Below are 15,769 nucleotides of genomic sequence, written 5' to 3'. Positions count from 1 at the left end.
CATTCCCTGGAGAGATCTGGCCCCTGACCTCAGGAGGTCCCCAACCAGCTTCAGCTCAGTGACAACAGAGCCAGTGTTTACTCGGAACAAAGCACCGTGGGGAAATGAGCGCTGAATCAGAGCCGGGCCAGCCCCCGCAGCCGGGTGGGAACAGCAGGACGTGCACACATCTAGGGGGAGAGAGAAGGCCTGGGTGGGGGTGAACAGGGAGGGAAGAGTCATTTCTTGCAGGAAGATCCAAGTCCTGGAAGGCTTTCCGGAGGAGGGGGTATTAGAGCTGAGCTTTGAAGATGGGGTGAGAATTTGTTAGGTTTCAGGGAGGGGTCTGGGGAATTGTGTTGGGGGGGGAGGGTGTGGAAGCCACCCAAGCTCAGGAAAGAGGGGAGCAGGAAAGGGTCAGGTGTGTGGCTGGAGGACATGCGGGCAGGGCAGAGGAGCACACTGCCAGGCCAGGTCCGGGCTGGGCCTCCCTGAGATGGGGCTTTGTTCAGGCAGAAAAGTCGGGGAGTCTCTGGAAATTAGGGAGCAAGAGAGTAGGCCATGGGGAGCCTAGGCTGGAGGCCTTAGGAAGATGCTTGTGATGGCCCTGGGGAGCCACACTGCCTGGGGGCAGTGACAATAGGCACACCCGTGACAAGCAGAGTCCCAGTCCCCCTGAGTGCTCAGCCTGAGGGACAGGCGGGCACCCACCATGAGGCCAACCCAGGCAGTGGGGGAGGAGAAGGGGGGGACAAGCCAGAAATAGAGGACATTTATCAAATGTCTGGTCCCAGCACCACTGTCACATCCGGCCTCCTGTGGCCTCCTAGGAGGAGTGGGCAATACCAACACCCTCTGAAGTAGGTCACCAGCCCGGTCTGACCTGGCCCTTGTCGGATGCAGAACACGGGACGGACAGCAGAGGGAGATAGTGAGCCAGCATTCTGGGGAGAGCCGTTCTCAGGAGGAAGCAAACCCTAATTCCTTGTCGCCTCACTCTGCCTCTATGTGAAATGAAGACAGGGAGCTTTGGGCCTCTTTCTTTTGCCAGCAAGAGAACATTTAGTGCATGTCGTTATTAAACTAACATTTATTTCCCATTGCTGTATTCCAGACACCGAGGGGCTCGTTTCATCCCTATTATGACCCTATGTAATCCACCCCCCCCAACCTCGTTCACAGATGCGTTTAGAGAGGCACAGAGACGTTAAGTTTCTTGACGAAGGCCACACAGCACCCCATAGTAACTGGCACACTTAGCAACACAACAGAACACTGTCCCTGCAGGCAGAGCTGGGCTAGAGCAGAATGTCCTGTGGGCTTTGAAAAGAAAGATCCCAGCCCACAGCCGTAAGCCATTATGGATATGAGTGGCCACCACAGTATGGTGGGGAGTGGGCAGAGAGGAGCAGAACTTGGCCTGGCTCCTCCCCCTCACCCGGGGCCTGGGCTGGGCTCAGTCAGGCTTCACCAGGTCCCCAGGCAGGATTCTTCCGTCGGGGGCAGCAGCTGCCTCCTGAGGCTGCCTCTGAGTGTGGGGTCTTGAGACCCGTGTGGTTCTGGTCCTGACTCAGCCCCAGTGTCCCGTGTGACTTGGCCTCCTCACCCCTCTGAGCTCCAGTTGGCTCCTTTGGTGGACTAGCTGACCTCCCAGGCCCTTCCAGCTGGGCCCCTGCAGGAGGCACAACCAGCTCGTTCTTTAGTGAAAGGGCCGGGGTGGTGGCGAGCGTGTATGAAGACATTTGGACTTTGCTGCTCTTGGGAATTCCCAGACGGAAATGGTGTGGAATCTAGAGGGACCCACTGACCGCATGAGGTCTCTGCCCCTTGCACGCCTTGAGCACACACGTGCACGCATGCACCCACTCCCCTCCCACTGCCAGATTAAGCCTTGAACAGAAGATGCTGGCTCTGTCCACGACCCTCCTGCCTCTACACAAGAACAGCCCCCTGTCTGCTCTGTCTGGGGTCCCACTGTGCCCCCGCTCCCACCCGACCTCACCCATTAAGAATGCTGGGGCCCCCCCCGCCCCCACCCGACCTCACCCATTAAGAATGCTGGGGCCCCGGGAGCCATGGTGGATGCTGACAACAAGGGTTAGTGTTCTCTCCTGGGCTGGGACCACCCACCTCAGGCCCTTCCCCTCCCCATTTGCAGGAAGGAGCATAGAAGGGCAGTTCTGTGTCATGAAAAAGCTGGGGACCCAGAGGCAGGGTCCAGAGGCCCTCTGGCCCCCTCCCCATGAGCCGTACTTTCCCACTGCGGAGATGTGAGCCAGTGGCTGGAGCAGCTCTTCTCAGGTGCCTGCTCTATGACATTTCAGGGATGTGGGTAGCGTTGCCAGATCTAACAAATAAAAACACAGAACACCTAGTTAAATATGAATTTTAGGTAAACAAATAAATTTTAGTGTAAATATATCCCAACTTTTGCACAGGGCATATGCATGCTGAAAATATTATCCATTCTTTATGTGACATTCAAATATAACTGGGTGCCCTGTATTTTGTCTGGCAACCCTAGACCTGTGTCAGGTGGATGACAGAGAGCCAGAGGGAATGATGCCAGCCCTCCTCCTGCCCATCCCCAGGGCACTGGTGCCTGCCTGGTCCCTTTTCCTCAGCCCTCCCAGCCGCCCACGTCTACCCCACAAACTCCTCCATGCCCTCTTCAGCACCCCCAGCTCACTCCCCAGGGTATCATCCTCCCCTAAACTCACCTACCTTCCCCTCCTCTAAGGGCCACGCCTCGGTAGGGCTCTGGGCCTGGGCAGCGTGGCAGCAGGTGTGATGGAGATACCCCCTCATCCAACCTTGAGTGCTGATGCAGTGAGGCCAGGCCAGGGGTGGGAAGGCCTTAGAAGTCCAAGTTGGCAATGACTTCACCAAGGAGATAGCAGGATGGGCACTCTGGACTAGGTCCCCCTCAGCAGAGAGGCAGGCTGGGTACAGAGCCAACTGCAGGGGCATGAGGGAAGCGGTGCCTCCGCCCCATGCACACTCCCTTCTCCAAGCTCAGAGTCACCAAGCATGAGAACAGAGAAGTCATTCTGTAGGGCCAGACCCTAATTCCACTTAGATCAGGAGACTAGAAGATTCTGTCCTTAGGGGCCAAAAAGGGACAAGAGATGATGAGAAAGAGAGACAGGGAAAGAGGAGAGAGAGGGGGAGAGAGAGATGAGAGAGACAGAGAGACACCAGGGAAAGATATACTGGCAGAGAGAGACCAAAAAGTTGGTGAGAAAAAACACATATAGAGACACAGGAAGTCAATGGAAACGGAGAGAGAAAACTAGACTCCTCATCTGAGACAAACAGACGAAGGAAGAAAGGAGAAACACATGGGAAACAGGGGACACAGAGAAATGGAGAGAAACCGGGTGGAGACTAAAACAGGAAGAGGGGCTGGGAGGAATGGGGAGCAGACAAGAAGCGTAAACACTGAGCAGAGATAACAGGACTGGGAGAGATGAGAAACAGAGATAAAAGACAGGACAGTGGTGAGAGGACGAGAAAAGGGGGCCGGCTGTCCTTCACACGAACCTGGGCATCGCTTCCAGGGGCAGAATCAGATTTGAGACCCAGCAGGAGACGGCTCACAGCTGCAGGACTGAGCGTGTCCCGGACCCTCCCCTTTCCCCAGGCCCAGAGCAGCACCCCACCCACCATGTCCACGGCGCCCTCTCCCCAGGCGTCCGGGCTTCACCTCTCCAGCTCCCGCTCGGTTTCCACAGGTCTCATCCGTGTGTGGGCGTCTGGCTCTCATCCTGCGCCTATCACCCCCGAGACGGCACCCCACCCCGCTCATCAGCCAGCTCCCGGGGGGCAAGGGGAGGTGGAGGTTTGGGGGGGGAGCGTGGGAGACCCAGCCCCAAGTCCCAGGTCCCAGCCCAGCGTCCCGCGCTCCCGGGAAATCCCGGGTTGGGCGATGCTGCCACCTGCCGGCCGGACCCGGGAAGCACAGGACGCCTCGGGGGCCGGGGCGTGGCCGCGGAGGGTGGGAGCCGTGGGAATCCCGCCCCTCGGGGCTGGGACCGCCCGCGCGGGGTCTCCCCAGGAATCCGGGCGGACCAGTTCGCCTGCGCCGAGCCTCCCGGGCCGCCGCTCAGCCCCATTTCGGACCCCGTGGCAAATCTCCAAACTCGGGGGCCTTCCTGGCCCCTGCGGTCAGAAGGAGGAAGTGCACGTAGGGAGGTGGGGGGACACGGCTGTCCCAGGGCCGTGCTCCTCGTCCTCCGTCCCCAGCAATCAGCCGGGCCGCCTCTTCCTCCCTTCTTGGCAAAAAAAGAAAAAGAAAGAGAAAGAGAAAGAAAGAAAAAAAATGGGGGTGGGGGCGACACTTTCCCCCATACAATACCCTGAATCCACTCCAGACTCCTTTCCCCTCCAGCTCTGCCCCGCAGGAGGCCAGGTGTGCGGGGACTGCCAGGGGCCCCCCAGCATCTTTTCGCCCCCCTTCCCGGCGCCGCACCCCCCTTCAGCCTGGGGGCCACTTCGGGGTGGGGCAGTGGTGGGAGATGGGAGGGGTAGCTTAGCAGTCTGGAACTGACCCCACAATTTTTCTCAATTAACCTCGTCTACTTCCCAATTCCCCAAAGCCAACCCGGACCTCTCCGCTCTCCTTCCCGCCTCCACCCCGCCCCAAGGCCGGCCTCTCGCGGCGCACCCGAGGCGGGACCCCATAGGTGGAGACGTGGGAGAGGTCGCGGGCCCGCCCCGCCCCGCCCCGCCTCCCCGCCTCTCCTCCCCTCCTCCCCTCCTGCCCTGACACACGGAAGCTCAGTGGCCCCAACGCCAGGATGTCGGACGCCTGGGTCCTCCGCCTCTTACCCTCCTTGCTGCTCGGCCTGCTGGCCGGCCTCCAACAGGTGAGCCATCGGGAGGTGAAGCTTTAGAACTGTCGGGGTCCGCCTGTGGGGGTCCGGGGCCGCTGCTGGAGCCGGGTCACCACCTCCCATTGTTAGGGTTTCCTCGTGACCACACGCCCTGAGCCACTTCCTTTCTCATTTTGCTGGGGAGGTGCAGGTGGGGGCAGCCGAGGGAAGCCCTGAAAAGGCCGGGGTTCCTTCGCCTTGGGGGACCCTCGCCCACCACCATCTGACACCTGGCACCTGGCGCCTCTGTGTGAGCGGGGACTTTGACCCGCACCTTAGCCTGGGATAGTCCTTCCCGCTCCTCGGTGCGTCAGAGAGCGGGAACTGTCTGGAACTGAGGTCCGGACGCCGGGCTAGCCGGTCTCCCCCGTTCTGTTCCTCCGGTGCTGGGTGACCTTGGGGAAGTCCCGGCCTTCTCTGGGCTGTTTGTTTGCTTGTGCCCTAGGGGAGCGCGTGCTCCTTAGTCCCTTTCTGGGAGTGGGGGTGGAAGCCCAGCCTCCTGGGGGGGTTGGATCTGGCTGCCTGACCCAAGGCTGACTCGGAAATGTAATCTGTGATTCTGCCAGTGGGGAGGCACGCCCTTCTCTCACACCCCCAGTGATGGGAAGGGCTGCCCAGCTCTGTGATGGGAGTCTAGAAGACAGATTTCTAACTGCCGTTTAAGATCCAAGGGGAGTGCCAGGCTGGCTTCCCAGAACAGGGCACATTCACACGGCTGCGCTGTTGGGCCGCTTTGCCCCCCGAAGCCCTGGCACTCCTCAGTTACTAGGCTGGGCATCCTCTTGTGGGTTCCTCCCAACATCTTCAGGGGGCAGGTGCTGCTAATGTCCCCAATTCACCCGTAAGTACAGTGTGAAGTCCTGCTCTGATTAACAACGGCTGCGTTGTTAGGTGATTTTGTTGTGGGAGCCTCATCGAGTGCACCTACACAAACATAGATGGTATAGCCCAGTGGTTGGCAGACTGCGGCTCGGCAAACCGTGTCTCGCGAGCCACATGTGGCTCTTTGGCCCCTTGATTGTGGCTCTTCCACAAAATACCGACTTCTGTGCATGGAATCGCACTGTACGTGCGCGCCCGCATGTGGTATTTTGTGGAAGAGCCACAATCAAGGGGCCAAAGAGCCACATGTGGCTCGCGAGCCGCGGTTTGACGACAATGGGTATAGCCTACTCAGGCTGTATGGTATAGCCTATGGCTCTAGGCTGTAAGCCTGCACAGCATGTTACGGTATTGAATCCTGTAGGCAACTGTAACACAGTGTAAGGGTCTATGCTTCTAAACATAGAAAAGGTACAGTCAAAATACAGTAGAAACCATTTTAAAAATGCTACACCTGTATGGGGCACTAACCATGAGTGGAGCTTGCAGGACTGGAAGTGGCTCTGCTGGCTATGGCATCACTAGGCAATAGGAATTTTCAGCTCCATTATAATCTTACTAGAGCCCCGGTGCACAAAATTCGTGCACAGGTAGGGTCCCTTGGCCTGGCCAGCAAGCAGGGCTCATCTGTGGGGCGATCAGGGCCCCTGCTTGCACCTGCCTTGGCTGGTCTGGCACTGCCCACTCGCCGGCCCTGTCCCCCACCGCCACCAGTCACCTCCCTCTGCGAGGCAACCTGCGGGGCAATCAAGGGGCCCCACTTGCACCCACCTTGGCTGGCCTGGCACCACCTGCCACCACCGGTCGGGGCCTGTGGGCTGGGAGCAGTTCCTGCGTTGAGTGTCTGCCCCCTGGTGGTCAGTGCGTATCATAGTGTCCGGTCGTTCCGCAGGTCATTCCACTGTTCGGTCAATTTGCATATTAGGGTTTTATGTAGATAGATAGATAGATAGATGGGACCACTGTTGTCTGTGTGGTCTATCGTAGACCAAACGTGCTTATGCAGCACATGACTGTAAGCTGAGGTTCCCCAAGGTCATCCTGACGCTTGATAGAACTCAGGCTCTGGACCACCTCAGACAAGACCACCCCCTGGTGTATGGGGAAGAGAAATCTGAGAGTTCTCCTACCCCTCCCAAACAGGAACTCAGGGCAGACTTATTAAGCTGTTCATATCTGTTCTGCTTAGCTGGGGGCCAGCAGAGGGCGGAGGGATAGGGGCTGGGATCTGATGGGGAAGGGGCTGCCACTGAGTGTCTGGACCCCCTGGTCTTGCCCCAACTCTGCCGTGGCCCCTCTGTGCTGTGTGGTCCTCCCCCTCCCTGGGCCCACTTGCCCAGGGATTCATTGCTGCTCCCGTCCCCACTGTCCAAGGCTTGTGAGACGCTGGTACTCACATGGGACTGAACCCAAAGGGGGAATCGGTGCAACTACCATCGGCTGTCCGTGGTATTCTTAGCTTTACTGTTGTTGTCATTAGCAATTGTGATGTTACTGGAATATTTCAAGAAAAGGTATGAAGATAGGATGGTCTCACCAACGTTAACTTCTTATTCTTTTAAAAAATATATATATTTTTATTGATTTCAGAGAGGAAGGGAGAGGGAGAGAGAGAAAAACATCAATGATGAGAGAGAACCATTGATCGGCTGCCTCCTGCACGCCCCACACTGGGGATGGAGGCCCAAACCCAGGCATGTGCCTGACCAGGAATTGAACCAAGACCTCCTGGTTCACAGGTCCACGCTCAACCACTGAGCCATGCTGGCCGGACCTCACTTCTTATTCTTGAGTCCTGGTTGCTTGTCCCCGGGAGGCGGGGGTGACATAACCTCCCATTCCCTCTATGTTCCCATCGCTGCATTCCTCCCCAAACCCAGTCTGGGAGTGGCTGGGAAGACGTGAAACCAGGTAATCAATGAATGCTCTTTCCCTCTGCCAATATTGTTGGATTTTCAACAGTAATGAAAGAGACCGAAATCTCTGCCCTGTAGAGTTTATGCTCTACCCAGGAAACACACAATTAACAAGATAAAGGGAATACATGGCATGTTACATGTTGACGAGAGCTATGCAGAAACATTAAGCACAGCAAGGGACGGGGACTGCTTTGGCGCAGGTGATGTCATTTTAAGTAAGATGGTCAGAAAGGAAGGTGCTGGAGCCAGCCTTGCAGATACCTGGGGGAAGAATATTCCAAGCAATACACATCGTTGCTATTAATGGGATGACATTCTGAACAGACACCCTGGATGCCTGCAGAAGAGCTGGGGAGAGAGGGGCTGGTCCCAGAGAGGAGGGTCGGGCGGCTTCAAAGAGTGGGGAGCCCTGCCAGGCAGGGATCTGAGGAAGGGACGGGGTTCAGCAGACCATGACGGCCTGGGGAAGAGGGCCTGCCCCTGCCTGTTGGTGTAAAGCAGCCAGGTGTGTGCAGGGAACTCCCAGTGGGTGTGTGTGCAGGAGGGGAGAGGGCAGCTCAGGCTGGTGGCTGGGGGTCAGGGCTCAGGGAACTCCCGACAGCAAGGTTGCGGGTGATCAGATTTTTGTGGTTAGAAACTTGCCCGCAGTGTGGGGAGTGCCTCTGGTGGGCAGCAGGAGAGTTTAGCGTCCTGGACTGTAGATGTAAGAGGGCGTGAGCTTACAGACTTGGGGAGCAGCGAGTACGGTGGGGGGAGGGGAAGGAGAGGAAGGAGAGCTGGGGCCTCCAGCGGGCAGCCAGGGCTCCCATCATTGACCTGGGGGCCTGGCGGAGTAAGGTGGAGAGCAGGCTGGGGGGAAGATGCTGATCTGCTGGGGACCTGCTGGCTGTCCGGTGCCTGGGCAGCATCTGAGTTTATGACCTCTAACTTCTGCCTCTTTTCTTCCACAGGCTGCAGCCAGATGTGGCCCCTTGTAAGTCTGGGGTTTGGGCTATAACTTCCAAACTGGGGAGGAGACACCCCAAACCTGTCCTGCCTGCCTTCATGGGAGGGAGCAGCACATCCATCACCCTCACCCTCTCCCCTTCCAGCCAGAAGCCATCCCCACACACCCCTTCCCAGGGAAGGAGACTGCCCCTCCCGCTCCCCCCCAGCCCCCCCAGGGGGAGCTTCACACTGTGGGCCTTCTGAAGCCCACATGCCTTCCACCCTCCTGGGTCTCCCACAGTCCCGACCCCCTCCCTCTTACTACAGTCTGGCCCTCTCCCCTCTGAGGGGACCCTGGGAGTGGGGGGCAAACTGCGACCTTTGTATGGAAATGCTAGGACACTCGCTACACCCATTTGGTAGATGAGGAAAGGGAGGCCCAGAAGGAGCATGACTTGGCCCAAGTGCACAAGGCCAGCAGGGCGATGCCCCTGGACCCAGGTTCTGATCCCGGCCCCAGGTTCCTCCCACTGAGCCCAGAGGGGGCCCCTGCCCTCACCCCACAAGGGGCATGGCGTGTGTCCTGAGTGTGTGGGTGCGCTTTGGGGAGGCTGTGATGCTACTGCCTCCCCACCTTGGTAACGGCCTCTCTCTGCCCCCGCAAGAAGCTCCTGCCCTGAAGGATTCAGGTGCTGCGGGAACACCTGCTGCCGCCAGGAGTATGACCTCTTCTCCGGTCCCTTTAGGTGAGCCCAAGGCCAGCTCCTCTGGGCACAGCCCTCTGAGGGGCCTGGACCACACAGGACAGGCGGGCCTTCCTGGCCTGGGGGCGGGTGTAGGTCAGGGGAGGGAGGGGGGTGCGGCGGGGATGGCGGGAGGCTCAGGGTGATGGTGGTGGTTCCTCACCCAGGATCTTCATCATCATCTTCCTGACCTTGATGCCCGTCGTGTGCATCTGCGGCCTGGCTAAGCGCTTCTGCCGCAGCTGCCAAGAGCAGGAGCCGGACCCCCGGATGGATCCCACGAGGCCCCCAGAGCGGCCCACCGTCATCCCCACAGAGAGGGTCACCGGGGTGCCCATCCCTGAGCCCCCACCCTCCTACAGTGAGGTGGGTGTCTATCCTAATCCCTGTCCTGCCCCTGGGCCTCCTGCCTCTCCCTACTGTCCCGGTGTTCAGAGCAGCAGTAACGGTGGAGGCCTCCTTACCCCGGCGCGTGTCCTGCAGCAGCGTTGGGTCACCCCTTTCCCGGGTACCCGCGGGTGGCGATGCCAGTGCCAGGCCCTAAGACGTCTCTGTGTCCCCTCCTTTCCCTGCAGATTATTCTGAAGCCAGACCTGGGCCTGCCCCCCATGGAGCCGCCCCCTCCCTACAGCCCCAGGCCTGAAGAACATTCTGGGGTCCCCAGGGGCATTGACAACCCAGCCTTCTGAACCACCTCCTGCCTGGAATCCTGCCTCGGCCACCTCTTTCCTGACACCTCCTGGATCAAGCCAGAGAGGCCTGGGGCCCCCGGAACGCCCCCGCCCAGCCTGCTACCTCGCTGGATTTAACTTATTGCTTCTCCTGCCCCTGTCCCACCCCAGCTGTCTCTCTTGTCCCAAATGCTGGGCTTGAGCAACAGTGTCCAGCCACCACCCCCAACCCAAGTAAGAGGCTGCCAAGAGGAAAGTGTCAGCGGGTGTAGGGGACTGGCAGTAAGTTGGGCTGCTCTGAGGGGTGGAGAGCGCCCCGCTTCTCAACCGGACAGCGGCTCTGAGATGTGAAGATTACGTACCGTGGAGATCCGACCGTGTGCGCGCTGAGCCATCTCCAGTTCTACCAGAATAGAGCAGGCCCCATTCTATCCCACCCTACCCCCCCACATGTACTCACTAAATTAGCTCGTTGCTGCTGCTGCTAATCTGCCTCTGGCTATGTGTGCAGGTGAGCCCAGACTCTGCTGGGAAACTGGGGGGTTAGGGGGTGCCATTCTGCGCCCCAAATCCCACCAAGATGAGTCTTCAGGGATCACGTTGACAATAAGCCTGGGAAGACAGTACATCCGTGGGCCACCCTCCAGGAGAGGATCTTTACAGATGCTTTGACTTCCAGTTCCTTGAGGTCTCTGGGTGCTCAGGAGCCTGGACAGGCTGCTGGGGATGGGGTGGGAGTGACCAGTGTGTGCTTCCACACCCCATCCTCCCACTGTGTCCTGGGGAGACAGAGCTGCACTCCCTGACTCTCCCATGGGGGAGGGGAGCAAGGAGGCCGGCCCTCTGTAGGGCTGGGCCTCCCCGAGATCAGCCCCACCCTGGAATCTCCTGGAGGGCAGACCCGCCCTTTTCTTCCAGTCCCATCTGTGCGCTTAACCCTTAAGAGGAAAGCATGGCAGCACGGGGTCTGGCTGGGGCCTGGGTCCCAGGGAGTCTGTAGCAGAGTGTGGAGTTGAGAGCCTAGCATGGCACAGGCAGCGTGAGAGAGAGCATGCCCATGTCTCGGGGCTCCAGCAGGGCTGGGCTCCTCCTCTGCACGCTGACCTTGCAGCCCAGGAATGCTGGCCTCCCTCCACAGGCAGAGGGCAGGCGGCAGCGCTGGCCAAGCTCCTGGGAGGACCCGAGGTGGAACTGGCCCTGGTGTGCTGGCCAGGACCTAGCCTTACCCAGCCTTGGGGCATCAGGACCCAGGCAGGGGGTGGGGGGCAGGGGGCATGGCACAGCCAGCCCCCACAAGGCCGGGAACAGGCTGTCTGGCCGAGAGTTCCTGCTTGCCACGGCCTCAGCGGGAGCACAGTTGTAAGGAAGTTTTTTACTTTGTATGCTTTGTCATTGTCTGTATTTTTATCATGAGCAAGATGGCTTTTACAAATTTAAAGAAAGATTCCTTTCATGGAATCAGCTTTGGAAGTTAATAAAGGCTCACCTTGTGAACTTTGATCGACAGTAATTCATGTATTATCAGCCCTGCTATGAGGAAGAGACTAGAAGAACTCAGACATGTGATGCACACCTGACATATGTGGGACCCAGGGACTAGATACACAATGGACATGGGGAAGCCTGGACACCACCATGTGAGGGCCTGTGATGCCCGTCCGCGAAACCTACGGGCTGACCGGCACACAGTATATATAGGATGTCTGGCTGGTTGGGTGGGTGGATAAGCAATTTCACAATGACTGAGGGTGTCATTCCTTTTGCTTGGTTTAACAGTTCAAACCCAATGAATGAATAATAAAAGATGGAATCACTTCGCCTGGCCGGCCGTTGGGGCTCAGTGGCTGAATGTCATCCTATGAATCAGGAGGTCACAATTCCAGGTCAGGACACGTGCCTGCGTTTCAGGCTTGATCTCTAGTAGGGGGCGTGCAGGAGGCAGCTGAGAATACACTCATCATTGATGTTTCTATGTCTCCTCTTCCTCTCTGAAATCAGTTTAAAAAAACATTTTTTTAAAAAGATGGATTCACTTGAATGAATGAATGATCACCTGAGTGAGTGAATGAACAAATGTGAAGATCTGCCATCAGATATTTGTAAAGATACACACAGCTTGGTTGACACCAAAAAGGTGGTCCTTGCATCTGTGGACTTGAACTTCTGCAGGGGACTCCCCAGAGGACTGGGGAGTGCAGGAAAAGCTGTGCGCAGGGGGCATGCTGGGGTGATGGGGGAGGACCTTGTGCTCCAGGGTCAGAGAAAGAAAACGGAGCTCTGCGTGGTGGGAAGTTGGGAGGAGGATGACAAGAATCTAACCTCACCAGGGGCCTGAGTTTCAGAACTCCGGCTCCGACATGTTCATTTCTGCCCCCAGCACCTCCTCGTCTCAGTTGCCCTGTTTGTACAATGCAGAGGTTTCCCCCTTCTAGCTCAGATACGGTGTTTCCCAAGTGGGGAGGGAAGAGAGTTCAGAGAACCTCTTTGACTCTACAGCCTTTCCTCCGCTCCACCTCAGCCACACCCTCAGATGGATACACCTGATCTAGTCACCCTGATAACCGCAAACCTACCACACCCTGAACATCAGCTCCAGTCCAGGTGCTGAATTAGCCCCCTGCCAGCAATTCCCTGAGCCCACGGAGACCTCCAAGCCACTGGCCTTAGCCCCGCAGCCCCATCAGCCATGTCCTCAGTGCCTTCCTTACCCAGCTTGGAGGCCTTGATCCAACCTGGGAATCACCACCCGGAATTTCACTCCTTTACCCTTTCTTCCATCCATCGTACTCACCTGGAAAAACCCCAAACTCTGGTTGGAATCAACTTTTGCTCAAGAGCCTGCACACCTGGGCAATTGGACTCACTTCAAAATCAAAATGGTGAAACTCAAAGCGGCCCCCCAACTTCTCCATCATGCCGTAGATGCTTTCCTTTCTCCCTCTTGAGAGACTAAGTCATGCCTTCCACTCTCCTGGGTCTCCCACAGTCCCGGCCTCAATTTCAGCTGGTGATGGCACCACGTAAGTCAAAGAAAAATAATGGATGTAATCACGAGAGAACCACCCATCTCCCCCTAACACCAACCCCCTCCCCCCAACCTCTGGTTACAGTGGAAGCCAAGCCCCACACTGCCCACTGGATTCCACCCCCCTCGGTCCTTCTGAAGACCCCACTCCTGCGGGGGCTCCCACATCAGCCATTTCCCCCTCATTTATTGGACTTTTATTGTCCTCTGACATAAAGATGCCTCATCACTCCTCTTCGAGAAGCCTTCCCTGACACTCTCATTGCCTCTGTGCGTGCGGTTCCACTTCCTCCTCCCCATTCTTACTCCATCCGGCTCCAGTCAGCTCTTTGTCTCCATCGTTACGTGAACTGGCTCTTGTTCACATCATCAGTGACCTACATCCTGCTGAAGCCAGAGCTCGACTCTCTAGCCTCGTTTACTATCTGTCATCGGCCTTTGACATACTTGGCCCCTGTCTCCTTTCCTGAGAAACTTTCTCTGGTGGACTTCCTGGTTTCCCTCCTACTCAGGGCTGCTCCTTCTCAGGCTCCTTCCCTCTCCCCTCCTCCTCCACCGCTGCTAAATGGCAGCTCTCCTCTTGGTCTTCATTCACTCCCGCAGTGGGTCTCACCCAGTGCTGTGGCTTCATAGACCATCTCAAACCTGTATCTCTGGCCAAGACTTCTTCCCTGATCTCCAGACTTGTATATTTAACTTATATTTAACCACCTATCACCTCCACTTGGATGCCTCACGAGCATTTCACAGCCAGCACCAGGTTCTAATTTCCCTCCACCCCACCCCAAATCCAGGCCTTCCCAAGTTGTCACATCATAAATAAATGGCACCACCAGCCAGCCAGTTCGTTCAGGCCAAAACACTAACTTATTCTAATTTCTCTCTTTTCCTCACCTCCTCATCCTGCCTCCAAAATAGACTCGTGTCCACGTTTCACCATTTCACAATGACTGCCCTAGACCAAGTCACCCCGGAAGCTCTCTAGCCCAGGCAACCCTAATGACATCCCCCCTGATTTCCTGTCCCCATGCTGCCCCCTGCAGTTCATCCTACATACTGCAGCCAGGGAGGTTTCTCTGGAGCATAAATAATACATGTCATTCCCCTACTCAAAGGCCTCCGATGGTTGCCCATTGCACTCAGAATAAACCCCAAACCCCTGACCTCTCGTCTCCTCTCTTCTCACTGCATGCCAGCCCCAGTGGCCTGCTCTCTGAGCCTTGGCTGTCTCAAGTCAGTCTGGCTCTGGGCCTTTGATGGCTTCTATGCTTGGAAACACCCCCCCCCCCCCCCCCCACACACACACACTTCTCTCTGAGTGTTCACTTGGCTATCTTCCCATCATTCCAATTCCAGCTGTCACCTCCTCAAAGAAGCCCACCCTGACCCCCTGCTGGAGGGCCAGCCCCTCTATGACATGATGCTGTTTTATTTTCTTCACAGCAGGTCCCGGCCCGCAAATCGCCTTATTCACTTACGTGCTTACCTGCTCACAGTCTGTTTTCTCTCTCTGGACCCACCCTCCTTGGGATGGGGGTTTTCCATGTTCACTGTTGGGTTCGGAGTCAAGGACAATGCCTCTTTATTGACTCACTCCCAGCGGCCACAATGGCCGTGGCCACCTTGAAAGCCCAAAAGTTCCTGCAAGAGAAACGCCCAGGAAAGGAGTTTCTTGGGGCCTGCAAATACCCCTCGGTGCCACCTGTGGATGCCAGGCCCTGGACCAGAAGGAGTTATTGTGCTCTTTCCCTCCCTCCCTCCCTCCCTCCCTCCCTTCCTTCCTTCCTTCCTTCCTTCCTTCCTTCCTTCCTTCCTTCCACCCTTTCTTTTTTCCCCCCACTGAATACTTGGTGAGCACCTCTCCCATGTCAGGCATTATTCCAGGGCCTGGGAAAAGAGGCCCACAAAACAGAGACTATTCCTGCTCCCACGGAAAACAGATGCCAGTCAAACAATCCCACAAGTGAATCTGTGGGCGCCCTCAGGTCCAAGGGCTGGGAAGATAAAATGCGCATATCATGTTAGAGAACTATGGTGGGCCGGGGGACTGCTTTAGGTTGGGGGGTCAGACATGGTCTTTCTAAGGAGACTGTGACATGGAACTAGTTCCAGCAGCAAGAGAAGTAGACAGAGAGGAAAGGACGGGGAGAACAGTGCTCCGGGCAAAGGCCCTGAGGATGAAAGGAGCTCCGTGGCTCAGAAGACTTAAAGGAGACCCCTCCCTGTTTCAAAATCCCCAAGATCCTTAAGGAAGGTGGGTGTCTTCGTTTCCTAGGGCTGAACAAATAGCCACAAGCTGGCTGACTTAAAACCACAGAAGTTATTTTCTCACTGCCTGGAGGCCAGGAGTCGGAATCAAGGTGTTGACAGGGTTGGTGCCTTCCGGAGGCTGGAGGGACATTCCATTCCATGCCTTCTCGTGGCTTCTGAGGGCTGCCAAGCGGTCCTCCGTGTTCCTTGGCTCGTGGCTGCCCTCTGTTCTCTGCCTCTGCCTTCACACAGCCTTTTTCTCCGTGTTTCCGCATGTTCTAAGGACACTCTTCATTGGATCGAGGGCTCACCCTAATCCAGGAAGGTCTCACCTGCAGATCCTTACCTCAAGTACATCTACAAAGGCCCTTATTCCAAATAAGGTCACATTCTGAGGTTCTGGTGGACACATCTTTGGTGGTGGTGGTGGTGGTGGGGAGGACACAATTCAACCCACTAAGAAATATTCTCATCTGGAAGGTCCCTCAGAGATTCTCGG

At 57.0% G+C, this 15,769-nt stretch overlaps 1 protein-coding gene and 1 long non-coding RNA gene across 3 annotated transcripts; one reads left to right on the top strand and one right to left on the bottom strand.

Moving 5' to 3' along the window:
• Positions 1 to 1,051: 1,051 nt before the first annotated feature.
• On the bottom strand, positions 1,052 to 4,601 carry LOC132218839 (uncharacterized). Its single transcript, XR_009449287.1, has 3 exons — positions 3,646 to 4,601; positions 2,021 to 2,326; positions 1,052 to 1,976 (listed from the first exon to the last, which is right to left on the bottom strand). It is a non-coding gene; the product is annotated as an uncharacterized LOC132218839 (long non-coding RNA).
• A 117-nt stretch (positions 4,602 to 4,718) lies between these two features.
• TMEM92 (transmembrane protein 92) lies at positions 4,719 to 11,495 on the top strand. 2 transcript variants are annotated; one of them, XM_059670656.1, is made up of 5 exons: positions 4,719 to 4,847; positions 8,605 to 8,627; positions 9,247 to 9,327; positions 9,492 to 9,690; positions 9,900 to 11,495. In XM_059670656.1, exons 1-5 carry the CDS (start codon positions 4,779 to 4,781, stop codon positions 10,011 to 10,013), a joined length of 486 nt encoding a protein of 161 aa, XP_059526639.1. In that variant the 5' UTR covers positions 4,719 to 4,778; the 3' UTR covers positions 10,014 to 11,495. The 2 variants fall into 2 exon arrangements, with proteins under 2 accessions (XP_059526639.1, XP_059526640.1); XM_059670657.1 differs by having other exon boundaries at positions 4,725 to 4,847; positions 9,250 to 9,327.
• The last annotated feature ends 4,274 nt before the right edge of the window (positions 11,496 to 15,769 follow it).

Source organism: Myotis daubentonii, chromosome 16 (genome assembly GCF_963259705.1).
Source record: "Myotis daubentonii chromosome 16, mMyoDau2.1, whole genome shotgun sequence".
In the NCBI taxonomy this organism is placed as follows: Eukaryota; Metazoa; Chordata; class Mammalia; order Chiroptera; family Vespertilionidae; genus Myotis; species Myotis daubentonii.
This window is presented reverse-complemented; position numbering and strand designations above follow the sequence as displayed.

Excerpts from the sequence above, each read along its gene's own strand:
- TMEM92 (XM_059670656.1), top strand. The coding sequence starts at position 4,779 with ATGTCGGACGCCTGGGTCCTCCGCCTCTTACCCTCCTTGCTGCTCGGC. Across the intron at positions 4,848-8,604 it reads TGCTGGCCGGCCTCCAACAG|GCTGCAGCCAGATGTGGCCC; the intron begins GTGAGCCATCGG and ends TTTCTTCCACAG. Across the intron at positions 9,328-9,491 it reads CTCTTCTCCGGTCCCTTTAG|GATCTTCATCATCATCTTCC; the intron begins GTGAGCCCAAGG and ends TTCCTCACCCAG.